Genomic DNA, 14,689 nt, shown 5'->3' with positions numbered 1-14,689 from the left:
ATTCTGTCTCCTGACAGCCTGATGATCAGAGATGATTTCATATGATGATGTCATATTGTCAAGAATACCCTGAGTCAGCACCTCCGAGTCTGAGGCCATGGTCCTCTGTCGGAAACCAGTGGTTTGCCCCCTCTGGGTTGGGGGAGAGTTACTGCCTTAAGCGAGGGAGTTCAAGTATCTCAGGGTCTTGTTCACAGTGAGGGTAGAATGGAGCGTGAGATGGATCGGCAGGTCAGTGCAGCTCCTGCAGTGATGCGGGCGCTGCACCGACCCGTCGTGGTTCAGAGGGAGCTGAGCCAGAAAGCAAAGTTTTCCATTTCCTGGTCCATCTCCGTCCCAACCCTCACCTATGGTCATGAGCTCTGGGTAGTGACTGAAAGAATGAGGTCACAGATACAAGCGTCTGAAATGAGTTTCCTCTGTAGGGTGTCTGGGCTCAGCCTTAGAGATAGGGGGAGGAGTCAGACATCTGGAGGGAGCTCGGAGTAGAGCCGCTGCTCCTTCATGTTGAGGTGGTTCAACATCTGATCAGGATCCTCCTGGGCGCGTCCCGCTGGAGGTGTTCTGGGCACGTCTCACTGGTAGGAGGCCCCGGGGCAGACCCAGAACACACTGGAGGGATTATAGATCTCATCTGGTCTGGGAACACTTCAGGATCCTCCAGGAGGAGCTGGGAAGTGTTGCTGGGGAGAGGGACGTCTGGGGGGCTTTGCTCGGCCTGCTGCCCCCTGTGACCCGGCCCGTGATAAGCAGATGAAAATGGATGGATGGATGGACCCTAAAATATCCTGATATTATTTTAGAGCCAAATCACCTCATGGACTTTCCACGTCCACATATGACGTCCAAGGTACCCTGGGTGTGTTGGTTGTTGACGTTCTGGGACGCTGTGTCAACTTCAGCCTGTTACATGCATTGTCTGTTTTCAAAATACACTTCTATTTTCACAGGAAATGTACAGTTTGCATACAGTCTCTTTCAAAATAAAAGCACTAGTTCAGTAAAACAAACAACACATGGTTGGGTTTAGGAAAACAGAACAGGGTTTGGCTTTACAATCTTACAGGAAGTGAACATCGCTCTCTTCGGGTGAAAGTTGGTGTTTATTGGACCCATCCTCCACCCCTCCCTCCCACCCGCCCCAATTGGACTTTCGCCACCTTAACTTTCGTTCTTGTCCCGCCATGTTTCCCCCTGATGCCACTGAGCAACATTTGACAATAACGGCAACAGGCTGCATATCACACAGACGTTAAAGGACGCCCTTTTTTTCGTTGGTTTCTGATGCACCAAGTCACTGCCCAAGTGCTGGATTTCTACGACTTCGGAGTGAGACCGGGCTCTCCGACAAGCTAGCATGACACGGTTGGTACCAGTGGACGCCTTGAGGCTTTACATGACTCCAGCATTTAGCTCACTAAAGGACTCCTCCCCCTCCTTCCTGCCCCAGTTGCACTTTCGCCATCTTTACTTTTTTCCTTGTCCTGCGGCGTTTCCCTCTGATGCAGACGGGCGCCGTTAAACTATAACGGCAACTGGCTGCGTATCATTCCGGTGTTGAAGTCCGTCTTTTTTTGTTGGTTTCTGACGCACCAAGTCGCTGCCCAAGTGCCTGATTTTGACGACATTAGAGTGAGACCGTGCTACCATAACCTGGACACACGTGTCATAGTTATAACTCCATTTTTACCCAAAAGTCTTTGGTTGGACTCGAGAGCCTTCTTTTGTCTTGATAATCACATTTACAGAAACTTGCTGATAATATTTAGATTTTCTTGTTGAGTCGTTTCAATTCTTTTTGAACCCGGTTGCATTTTTCCAGATTTTCTGAAATATTTCTCTGAATTAATTTGATTTCTTTACTTGATCATAAAACATATTTTCATTTGTGGATCCTGAAACATTTGTTTATTTATTTATCTCCAGCACTGGGCGTTAATGTTTCTTCATGCTCTGCAGGTTTCTGCAGGATGGCAGTGGTTAAATGTGTCGGTAGATATCGATCTGTTGGTTTGTGTCTTCATGAACCGCTGAGCCACCAGCTCTCCTCAGCGTGTGTGTGTGTGTGTTCATGTCTTGTGTGTGTTTTGGCGTCCCGTTCAGGCAGGTTGAGCGTTAAGCGGCTTAGTGTCGTCGGCTGCCGGGCTCACAGCCGAGAGCTTCAGCAGCTCCGACACTGACAGGAAGTAAACCCCGACGGCGTGTGTGTGTGTGTGTGTGTGTGTGTGTGTGTGTTTGTGGCGAGCTGAGGATCCACAGACAGAATCAGTCAAACTTCCAGAGTCTGAATGAATCTGAGTGATTACATTTACAGGAAACACACAGACACACACACACACACACACACACACACACACACACACACACACACACACACACAGCAGCACTCCCTGTTTCCCTGAATGATGACTCACTCTGTTTTTTCTCTTCAGACTGAACATGAACAAATCTGCAGCTGAGTCAAACAAAAAAAAAAAAAACCTGCTTTCACACAGAAATGTTAGTTTCTCTACTTTGATACTCAACTAATCTCATGTTCAGTCACAGTATGTGGTCGTCCGTCTGTCTGTCTGTCTGTCTGTCTGTCTGTCTGTGGCAGTTTGGTTTCACATGAGCTCAGAGGTTCTTCAACAGAAAGAAAGAAACACCATTAAAAACATATAAATACATACAGTTGTGTTAATGGGCAGCAAATGTGTTAAATCATAAAAGAGAGTACAACTTATAAAATAACACAACACAGGGAATAATAAATATTAACCTCTTCTACTCCGTAGGAGGAGTTTTACAGAGTCCTTTAGTGAGCTTAATGCTGGAGTCATGTAAAGCCTCAAGGCGTCCACTGGTACCAACCGTGTCATGCTAGCTTGTCACTAGCAAGCGGTCTCACACCGAAGTCGTCGAAATCCAGCACCTGGCCAGTGACTTGTGACGCCAGAAACCAACAAAAAATGCGTCCTTTAACATCTGCATGATACACAGCCTGTTGCCTTTACTGTTTAATGGCAACAGGCTGCGTCAGGGGGAAACATGGCGGGACAAGAACGAAAGTTAAGGTGGCGAAAGTCCAACTAGGGCAGGAGGAGGTGGCGGATGGGTCCAACAACCACCAACATTCACCTGAGAGAGCAATGTTCACTTCCTGTAAGATTGTAAAACCAAACCCTGTTCTGTTTTCCTAAACATAACCACGTGTGTGTGTTGAAGGAAATAAACATCAGTTGGTGGTGTTGTACCGACGTAGTGCTTTTTGAAAGAGACTGTATCAAACTGTACATTTCCTGTGAAAACAGAAGTGTATTTTGAAAACAGACAATGCATGTAACAGGCTGAAGTTGACACGGCGTCCCAGAACGTCAACAACCAACACACCCAGGGTACCTTGGACGTCATATGTGGACGTGGAAAGTCCATGACCAAACGTGGACATGTGACGAGGTCACAGTGAGGATGATGTTGGTCGGGAAGGACATTAAATAATTCTTCGAATCTAGGCTACATTTTTGGGGAGGGAATAACTGGTATGGCCATGTTCACAGGGGTCCCTTGACCTCAAGGTATCTGAATGAAAGTAGGTCCTTTGGGTACCCACGTGTCTCCTCTTGACAGACGTGTCCACGTTATGCCTGTAGCAGTTTTGGCAAAAACCATGCAGTGACATTGTTATTTTCGCCTCTTGTGTTTGAATGTGTTTGCAGACTGCAGAAATTACAATGTAAAAAAAATTTCATTGAGACTTTTTTTCTACAACTACAAATAATTTCTGCACAGATCTGAACTGTCAAAGTCTGGAGGCCGTGTTTGAAGATAATTACAAGCATCTCGGCTTTCAGTGTCCGATAGAAGAACACGAACACGTCATGTCTCGTCACGTCTCATCTCGTCACGTCACGTCAACGAAAATGAAGCATAGATTTCGTCTTAGTTTTTATTATCAAGATCTATTTTTAGCTCGTCATGGAAAAAAGGTCGTTGATGAAAAATGTTCGTCACAGTTTTTGTCAACAACCGTTTCCAGAACAGAAGTGCTCGCCATCCAACCGCCAAAAAACACAATGGAAATCTCCAAATATCAAAAGTTTTTGTTTCCAAATCACAGCGTGGATTTTTCTGTGGTGTTCCTGAAGGTCTCAGAGTCTTCATGTGGTGTTTCAGAGGGATTTTTGACCATTTTTATTTCAATGCTGCAGTGGAAAAAAAGCTTAAATTTAGCACAGAATCTGTGTAACAAATGTTTTCAACTCAAAAATTGCTGCAGCAACTTATGAGTCATGATTGAGGATGAAACTGGCCGTCATGTACCATCACAATGTTCTCTGCCTGTTATACGCTCTAAACTTTCAGAGTTTGAACAGGCACCTGACCAAAACACATTCATTACAGATTTATGACCAGAAAAAACTGACACACACAGTGCTGAGAAATTAATCATCAGGTTTGATGCTTTCAGATGATTTTGAAACATAAACTGTCGCCCTGCTGTCTGTCCTTAAAGATTCCTGTCCCTGCAAACAAAGATAAAAATGTGTCTCTGATAGCGAGGGGCGGAGAGGAAGAGGTTAATATCAGTCAAGAAAACACTGTAAATGTTGGTATCTGTGATAGATGTGGATTTACTTCTCTGCCTCATGACTGATGTTCAGTTGTGTTACAGTTACACTTATTCAGTCGCAGCATCAAAGATTTGATGAGAAGTTTTTAGTCTTTTGATGGGAAGTCAGACTTTTTTTCCGGCTCTAGACCACGATGGTGGGCTCTGTTGGTTCTCAGAACAAACATCCTGAACGTTAAAGAAGTCTGGTGTTGGTTTCAGGTGTCTTCTGATTGGCTGGTTGTCAGCTCAGACCTGTTGTAAATGTCAGGTGTGGTTTCCGCGGCTGGAAACAGATGAACCCACTTGTCTGTCTGACCTGAATTTTTCATCAGGTTTCTGTTTCAGGATGGAAAAACAAAAAGATTGTTTCTGATAAACTTTCCTCTAAGTTTTCACCAGTGTTTCTGTTTTTAGTTGTCTGTAAGTTTTCTTAGATTAAAGGTCAGTCATTTATTGAAGATTTCTCTAATTATGAGATTTGACTAAAGTTTCCTTTTAACAGTGCTTGGGAAAAAAATCATTATCTTTGGCATTGCAAGATTCAATCAAGGTTTCTCAAGATTTCCTTTTTAGAGTCTAAAAAAATTTCCTAAAGATTTTTCTTGATTTTCTAATGTTTTTCCTGTTAATTCTTTTTACATTTTCTTCAGTCTTTTCTTTAAGATTTTTGTTAACTTTCCTGATGATTTATTTAGATTTTCTGACTCCCACTTTTTTCAAATTCTTTTGACATTTCTATTTTATCTTGATTTTCCTGTATTTTCTAGATTTTATTTTTATTTTTTTTAATTTTTCCCCCTTTTTCTGTAAACTTTCTTAAAGATTTATCTGGATGGTTTTAGAGTCCATGTTGTTTTTTTCATTTATCTTTATTTTCTTATGTCTTTTCTCAATTCTTTTTACCTTTTTTCTAGTTTTTATTTGAGTCTTTATGTATTCTTTAAAATTCCTATATTTTTTAATTGAAGATTTCTGTTGAAGATTTATCTAGATTTCCACCACCATATCTCTCAATTTATTTACTTACTTACTAATTATTATTATTATTATTATTATTAATATTATTATTATTTTATTTTTACAATTTTTCTAGATTTTCTTAAAGATTTTTTTATTTATTTCTGCAGTTTACTTTGAGAGTTTTCTAGATCTTTAAACACTGACTCTGTAGTATCGTAAAGATTCCTGTGACATTTTTCTAAAAATTTTAAAGATATCTTTCAATTCAGGGATATTCTAGATCTCTTTAATATTTCTTTTGATGGTCTCAAAAGTCCCTCTAGATATTCTCACAGGTCTCTGAACATTTTGTTTAGGATTTTTACTGATTTTTAAAAAACATTTTTCATTTATATTCTGTATATTTGCTAAAAATATTTCCAGAGTTCTCTTCCTTTTGTTTTTAAGAATTATTAAGATTTGTTTACTCTAAAGGTTTTCCAGATTTTCTGTAGGATTTCTCTAGATGTTCTCTCTGAACTCTTGAGCGCCTCCTCAGGTTGGCCTGGTTTTTTGGGTTCAAGGGAAAGTCAACAGATGAAGAGAGAGTAAATGAGATTAGACAAATCTCTGCTGATCCGAGGGGGTTAAGTTGGTGTCAGACCAGCAGAGAGCAGGGTCGAGATAAAACTGGAGACAACAGATGATTCAAGATGACAATTAAACATTTAATTAATTAAACGTTTCTGTCGCTCACACACTCATGCTGAAAAACATTGACAGGAATGTCTTGTAAGATACAAATACGTCCGCTGTAGTCTCTAATAAACTGACCTAATTTGGACATTGACGTGTGTTCGGACACCTCGTCCAGCGTCTGTCTGCAGTTTGAGATGAGCGCTGTGAAGCCTCAGAACGACCTGACGTGACCTCTGTAGGAAGAAGTGAGAGAAAAAGAGGGAAGAAGGAATTTTAGAGAAGTTGTGATTCAGTGGGCCGAGGCTGAAGTGACGAGTCAGTCGGCGACAGACAGAAAATCAAATCTGAAATGTAAAAACCGTTGTGGTTTCAGGGGGAGTTTCGTTCTGAAACTGTTGTGGTTTATTGAGTCGAAATTAAAATGGTTAAAATGTGAAGTAACTTTCTCTTTTGATTTCTCTAGTTTTTGTTTTTCTATCTTTTCTTTAAGGTTTTTTAGATTTTCTTTGAGGTTTCTCTTAAAGATCTCTCAACATGTTCCTCAGAGAGAGGGAGAGGCTCGTGTTAGTGAGAACTGAATCAGATTTTCTTCAATATTTCTCTTGATTTTTTTATATTTATCTACATTTTCTTGAAAAAAAACAACAAACAAATAATTTGCTTTAGGATTTAAATATTATTTAAGATATCTGTTGATTTTCTTAAATGTTTCTCTGAGTTTCTTTTAATATTCTTCGTTTTTCTCTCGAGGTCCTTTTGATATTTTCTTTAAGATTTTCTCTTGATTTTGTTTTTAAATTTCACATTATTCTCTTTTAAATCTCTGTTTATTTTTGTTTGGATTTTCTTACATCTTTAAGATTTCTCTTGATTTTCTTTGAGGTTTCTCTGGAGATCCTTTAAGATTCCTCTTGAGAATTTTCTCTACATTTTCTACGTCAAAGTTTTCTCCTGATTTTCTTTGAAGTTTCTCATTTGTTTAAGGTTTTCTCTAGTCTAGATTTACTTAAAGGTTTCTCCTGGTTTCTCTAGATTTTCTTTGCTTTTCTCTCTAAGTTCATCTTATTTTTCTTTTGAGGATTTCCATCAATTTTTTTTAACATTTTGTTGACATGTTCTTTTAGATTTTCTCTTGATTTTGTTTCTAAATTTCACATTGTTCTCTTAAAATTTTCTGTTCATTTGTGTTTGGATTTCTTTACATTTTCTTTGAGATCAGTCTTGACTACATTTTCCTCCTTGAATCTATTCGTCTCAGACAGGCTGATGTTGCCTGAGCTGAATTATACTTACTTTAATATTTCTCTTGATTTTGTTTTTATATTTCTCTACGTTTTCACAAAATCTCCTTTATTTGTTGAAGGATTCCTCTACATGAAGTCTTACAGACAGACAGACAGACAGACAGTGAGTGGCAGGCGTTACCGAGAGCTGGATGATCGTCACACACACAGAAATACTTTTTAAAAAGCGACACACACACACACAAACACACATAAACACACACACACACACACACACAAACACACAGATACACAACCACAAAGGATTCTTTCATGGTGTGAAATGAGACAAACAAACAGCAGCTCAGTCGCAGTGATGTGAACACAAAGACTTTATGTAACAGACACAAGAAGAAGAAGAAGAAGAAGAAGAGGAGGAGGAGGAGTGCGAGTGAGGCCATCTGTGTTATAATTCCTTCTGTTTTACTTTTAGATCATCGTTAATGATTTATTAAAACAAACGAATGTTTATAATCCTCTTATTTAATCCTCAGCAGTTTCCATCCACCTGTTGTTAATGACATAATTAAGTGTTGTCTCATATAGTCGCAGATATTTGGACTGACTCACAGTAGCATGTTAGCGTTAGTTGCAAGCAACAAGACGTTTTTTGTTTTTTTCCAAAACATTGGTGGCACTTCTAGCTGTGATTGCGCCACCAGAGGCCAAAACATGATCAGTTCCTGACCATTATCAAGTGTAACCACACGTTAACCACAGTGTTGTTGGACCTTAAAGTTTGCACAGTACAAATGTTGTCTGTGTTTTGCAGAAACCTACAACTGACCTATGGCTAAGCCACGCCCCCTCCACTCACTCAGACAAACTATCAACATTCAGTGAGCGGCGCTATGGCAGGTGTCACAGTACACGGCATTTCACAGGAGGCAACTGATGATTTTTGGGGACATAATGATCAGATGTCATTGAGAAGTAACCAAAAGGGCCTAAACTACGCATTGGAGGGATATATTCACCATTTTATTGTTGAGAAGGTCGATGAAAAGCTTAAATTACAAGCCAAAATTTACAGGTCACAGTGTACGCTTGTGAACCGCATCTGGTTGCCGTCACCATCAAAGACAACAAGTTAAAGTGCCACTGAAGTTAAGGTTTTTGGCTCAGAATATGAGAAAAGGATAACGGCCTTTTTACCATCTTTACCAAGAGTGTCTCTCCGTTAGTTTGGTGCTACAGTATTTACACTGAATCATTCAGCATAACGTTTGCCAACCTTTGTTATCTCTGCCATTACAGATAAGTTAATGAAGCTAAGCTCCAGAAGTTAACGTTAGCTTAACTAGAGCCCTTTGGACAACAGCTAACAATGATGTACGATCACCAAAGTACAAAACTAGAACAAAATAGGCTAATGAACTCCCAGCAAACAAGGTGACATGATGAACAACGCAGCTAGGAGCTAACGTTAGGCTAACTTTAGCTAACGTTAGCTAGAGATGTTAAAGATAACTTTATATTTCTTTCCAGCAAAGTGACAATATGTTGCCTCAAACACAATGTTGACTTACCTTAGAACAGATGTAGACATCATTGTTAATCTTATTCACGTTGAGTTGATGTTGTGGTCTAACGTTACCACACAACTTTATCCAAAGGAGACACTTTTCTCGCTTGAGATGTGGTTTAAAGTGTAAAAAATACACCTGGTCGCCCAGCCTCTCAGGATACCTTGTGTCAGAGTTGCATGTACCCCATGCACACCGTTTGACCATTTTTAAACTTCATAAAACTGAACAAAACTGACTTTCTGTAATGCATTTCAATGGACGTCCAGGCAGAGAATGTCCCAGTGTATGGGAATGGCTATACGCACTGTGATTGGCTCATCATGTTTGAGGGCGGGGCTTAGCCATAGGTCAGTTGGAACATTTATTCTGGCGGTTGAGTTGAGGAGTGACAGTAAAACTGCTCAGACTTTCTTACATCGGTGGTTCCATCAGTCAAATGAGCGCTCACGCAGACAGATTTTATCTCTGGTGTCCATGTGCCAAAAAATCTGCTATTTTCTTTTGATCGTTGTCGGCCATCCAGTCGTCTGTTTGTTGAAGCTCGTGTCCCATCGGTTACTCATAACGTCAAGTCTACTTTTCTGTGGCTCCGTTGTTAGCTGCTGTGAAACTCCATCCTGATGGAAATGTCCCCACAGAGGAAGTCCCTCGAGTCCAAGACATTTTATTGAGTCTGAAAAACAGCTCAAAAACAGTCCTGACAATTTTCTGGGGTCTCATTTATAAACACTGCGCACGCACAAAACAAGTCCTGAAAGATGCGTACGCCACTTCCCATGCAAAAGTTGTGATGTATAAACACAGACTTGATGGAGAAACTTTGACCTGTGCTCACAAATATTTTGGAGACAGGAAACTGGTGATGCAGACGGTGAGGTGGAGCCTGATGGTAGAAACTGTCAAATATATTTTGGCTTTTGTTCGTACGTGTATTTTCAGTCTGGATCCTTCACACTGTTTTATAAATGAGACCTCGGGTCTGATCAGCCTGTCCTCAGTATTGATCGGCTCCAGCTACTGCTCATATCCTCTCAAGCTTAGCTGACCCCGACACTTTGAGCTGACCTGATGATGTCATCACGTCAGATCAGGGGAATTAATGTAATTCACATGTCGTAAACATCTTTTTTCAAATAATTTCTTACAGTCCTCTGATCATCAGCTCTTTAAGATTTAAAACATACGTTCAGATGACCCTCGAGTTCTGGTAAAATAGCCAACTGTTTATAGACTCCACTCCTCGTCAGTAGGGGGTGCTGCAGCACTCACTGTACCCACCTTCCTGCGCCCTCGCCTTCTGACCCGGCAAGTGTTTGCTGTTGTTTTTTCATTCTAGTGTGGATGGAGATATTTTGTCAGACGAGGATCCTGTGGACAGCATTAAAAAACTATAATAGAGAGGTCGTTACCCAAAGACTGCAGCCGTTACCATGGCTGCAGATTACCACACACACACTCACGCAGGGTTAGCAGCCATCTCGTCTGTTGTGTTGTGAACAGATGGAGAAATACTGAACACACTCACACTTCTGTCCCAGCGAGGACCAATCAGACTTGAGTTCAGTCTAAAATAAGAACAAACCGTCAGGTGCACACAAGGTTTTATATTAATGTGTCAAATGGAAAATATGCTCCTCTTTGGGGCTCATCGTCCTGATGTAGTCCTGGGTCTTGGTTGTTTCGTCCCGGACAGTGTGTCTGACGCTCAGCAGTCCTCGGCTCCTCGTTCCTCTCAGGGTGCTGGAGTTGAGATAAAACCCTCCCTGTACTGTGAGAAGCTCCTTTGTCTTGATATCTGTCTCCTCCTTTGGCAGCTCATTATACCAGCAGATGGACTACACATACACATATATATATATATATATATATGTGTATGTATATATATAAGAGAGAGAGAGAGAGTAAAATCACATGCGTGTTTCTGTTCTGGTTGGTCCACAGACAGTAATGTGTGCTGTGCAGAGAGGACACTTAATAAAGTTTTCACCTCCTCAAACAGTTGTTTTACTGTTCGTATGTTTTAGCGCAGGGACGAATCAGCTGCTCTGTAGAGACACTCAGTCTGTCTCCAGTCCCAGTAAAGTGGAGCTCCAGTCCCAGCTGGACGAGGACATCTAACTGGCCTACTGTCCTTGTCCCAGTATACAAGCACGGGAGGGGAATCCATTTATTGAGCCAAGTATGTGCGACTCCTCTACGATAGGTGGAGATATGCCCCCTTTCAGCTTGTTAGTATTGGACCTTTTTCCTGTTGACCTATTACGTCACAGACCAAACAATGGACAAACAAGTTAGCTACGGTTAGCTAGCAGCTAACTGCTACCATGGTGGACAACTTTACAGCTCTGTACATTTGGTCCGTCCAAAAAGTCACGGCTCTGGATGTAGATTTCTCCATGTTGTTACCGGCTTCTTCTTCTCTTACACATTTAATGCTATTGGACTTCCGGGTCAAAGCCCGGGGCGGAAACTGTGGAGCATGCTCAGAGCGCCTCGGCCAGTTTGGCTCTGACTGACTGTATACATGCAGGAGTCACATGATCTGGGTGTGTTAGTCCCACTGTGACACATTCACTGCAGGACCATTTCACTCACACTGACATGTTTACAGGGATTTTATATACATCAGTTTTCTCTGATGTCATGGAAACAGACTGAGTGTGTGTGAGTGCTCACCTGAGGAACCTGCAACAGGTCGTCACACTGAAAATGACTCGTTAAAACATCTCAGAGGTTCATGTTTCTGCTGGTGTCACCTTTACCTGCAGCTGCACAAGGTGAAACCTGATCCAGGAGCAGAGGAGTAGTCCTGTGTGTGTGTGTGTGTGTGTGTGTGTGTGTGTGTGTGTGTGTGTGTGTGTGTGAGAGATAATGGAGGTCTGATAAATGCATTCAGAAACTCATAAATGATTCAGCCTCCTGCAGGGAGTGAAGGTTTTTCATCCGTCCATTAAACTTTTTATGGCTAACAAACATGTTTGACTTCACCACCAGTACTGTTGTCATGGTTACCGCTGAGCGAGCCTCCTGATTGGTAGAGAGGTGTGTGACCTGATCTGAGCGCAGACCTCAGGGGCGGAGAGCTTCTTCAGGACTTGTGATTTTTGGAAGGATCAGTGTTAGAAAGGTTACTCATGTCCTCTTGAACACAGTGAGAAAGTTCTGCAGTGTAGCAGGAGTCTGAGGTGTTTCTACTTTGACTGACTGTTCCCGTGTTACATGTTCCCGTGTTACGTGTTCCCATGTTACGTTAACGCACACACACTTCTACACACTCAGAAGTTTGTGTTTCTGCCCTGTGTTTGTCTGACAGCTGAGTGTTTTGTGCTCAGCCGTCAGATTAGTTTCCATGTTCCCTCCTCAGCTGTTGACTGACCGCCTGTTTCCTCCTGCAGACTCTCCGCAGACCGAACACCTCTCCTCCTATCAGCTGACTGTCCCTCGACCAATAGGAGGCCGGCTGAGGCGGGACGTGGACGGAAGACCCCCCAATCAGGTACTGAGCTTCTCCTGCTGTGGTGTTTGTAGTTTCCCTCTGCTCCTCTGGTCTGTGTTTCATCTCTGTGGAAGCTGTTTGACCTCTGACCTTCCGGAAACACAGCATCAGCACAGGAACAGCTGACCAGTCAGATCCACTTCCTGTCTGTGTGACCTCATTCAGCCTCACTGTGTCAGCAGCCTATCTGTCTTCACTTTCACCAAAACATCACAAACTGTTTTTTTAATTACATCATTAAGTTTTAATAGTTTTCAGGCAATACATGAACATTTTAGTTTCCCAACGTGTGATTGGTTCATCCAAATGACGCCAATTTGGAAATTTGTGCCAATGTTTTTTTTCATACACAATTTGCTTGATTAAAATGACACATTTATCTGGGGCAGAAGACTGTTAGGAACGTTTTAGATCACTTAACAAAGTAAATGACATAGGTCTCGTCGTTTGTAGACATTTTATCTTGCAGAAGTTACAGATTATAACTTTAAAGGTTTTAGATAGTGAACGCAGCGCTAACACCTGCCTCTCCTCCTGCAGCGTGTCTCTGTGTTTGGTTGTTTCTGCAGCAACGTGTCGTCAGATCAGTGAAGAAAGATGTTTTCTGTGTTCGCTCTGCATTCAGCTCTCACATACACGTCTGATCTGATCCAAGAAACAGTCAGTAAACATCTGTGTGTGTGTCACAGTATCAGCAGAGTGGGCTGAGTTCACAGTGGGTGTGTGCGCAGCTGAAAGAGTCCCCAGTAGAGCTGCAGCAGTGAAGAATGGTTCCACAGAACATGTTTCAGACTCGTAATGATGACCCAGCTGATAAAGGTGGAGCTGAAGCTGCTCTGCTCAGCTCTGTGCACAGCTCACGTCCCAGCGCCACCTTAAAACACACAGTAACACACTCTGGTGAAATGTGAGCATGCTTGGAGCGAGTGACGGTGTGTGAAAGTATGTGTGTGTGTGTGTGTGTGTGTGTGTGTGTGTGTGTGTGTGTGTGTGTGTGTTCAGCCTGCAGCCATGTTTTTCTCTCCTGCTGTCTGATGTGTTTTTGTTCTCTGCAGGAAACAAAAAATATCTGAAGAGTCTAAAAACACTTAAACTCCTTCTGCAGCTTTAATTAACTGTTTATTCATCCTTAAAGGGATAGTGCACACAAAAATAGTTTGATATCTTGTCTCTGTCAGTTTGTGAACAGCCTGACATGTGACCGTGCAGATGATGATAAACTCTGTACAGTGTGATGTACTGTCAGCAGTGTTGATCCACCATAGTAACCCCCATTATGTCACTATGTGATGTCACTATGTTGGTATCTGTAACATGTCACCACCCACTGCTCTGCCTGCAGGAGAACACAGACTGCTGCTCAGAGTTCACATGAACACCAACATGTGACATAGACACTGTCAGATTAGTCTTTTTATTAGATAAAACAGTGTATCTTTAAAATACTGTAGGTTCAACACACACATCACAAATCTGCTGTACAGTCATTATAAATAAATCAACATATTCTCACAGAACAGTTTGTTTGATGTCCTCACCAATGACGTCACATCCTTAACGTACAGATACGTAATGAACGTAAAGTTACAGAGGTTTAGGAAAAGAAACATGTTGAGGACGCACCTTAAAATGACTCAGAGTTCACACAGATCCAAACACGTGACTCCAGGGGAAAGTGTGTGACCCATCCTCCGCCCCAACCTGCCTCCTTAGGCCTCATTTACACTGTAAGCGCTGTGTTCGCGTACGGTCTCTGTTTACTCGACATCTACTGTGGCCGAGAGAGGTCAAAACACACGCAACGTCATGCTTAGTAGTAATACAAAGCAGACAAAGACGACTGACCCATTTGTAGTGCTAAATATTAATTCTCCAAGCGTTGGAATAATCACTGGTGCGCGAACCTGTCCACCCTGGGCTTTGGGTCCAAACTCACTTCTTCTTCTTCTTTGGGGTTTATTGGAGATTTGCAAACACGGTGCACTACCGCCACCAACTGTTCAGATGTGGTTTGTATTTTGTCGGAACAACAGCGGCCGCTTGGCGACGCGTCTAGTTTCAGTTTTGGTGTGAATACACGTGTGCTGCCGCTACGCTTGTGGACCGCTACGTGAACGCATCGCTTGCGGTGTAAATGAGGCCTCAGAGC

The 14,689-nt window shown here is 42.0% G+C and overlaps 2 protein-coding genes across 3 annotated transcripts in view; both read left to right on the top strand.

Moving 5' to 3' along the window:
• Positions 1-14,689, top strand: part of LOC117253117 (protein FAM240B) — a 136,895-nt gene that overhangs the window by 53,594 nt on the left and 68,612 nt on the right. The gene's annotated exons all lie outside the window — the stretch shown is intronic.
• Positions 1-14,689, top strand: part of adam9a (ADAM metallopeptidase domain 9a) — a 55,361-nt gene that overhangs the window by 2,335 nt on the left and 38,337 nt on the right. For both annotated transcript variants that reach the window (XM_078171151.1, XM_078171150.1), the window contains exon 2: positions 12,440-12,540. In XM_078171151.1, coding sequence (XP_078027277.1) covers positions 12,440-12,540 — 101 coding nt within the window. The remainder of the gene's footprint in view (positions 1-12,439; positions 12,541-14,689) is intronic.

Source organism: Epinephelus lanceolatus, chromosome 9, assembly GCF_041903045.1.
Source record: "Epinephelus lanceolatus isolate andai-2023 chromosome 9, ASM4190304v1, whole genome shotgun sequence".
In the NCBI taxonomy this organism is placed as follows: domain Eukaryota; kingdom Metazoa; phylum Chordata; class Actinopteri; order Perciformes; family Serranidae; genus Epinephelus; species Epinephelus lanceolatus.
This window is presented reverse-complemented; position numbering and strand designations above follow the sequence as displayed.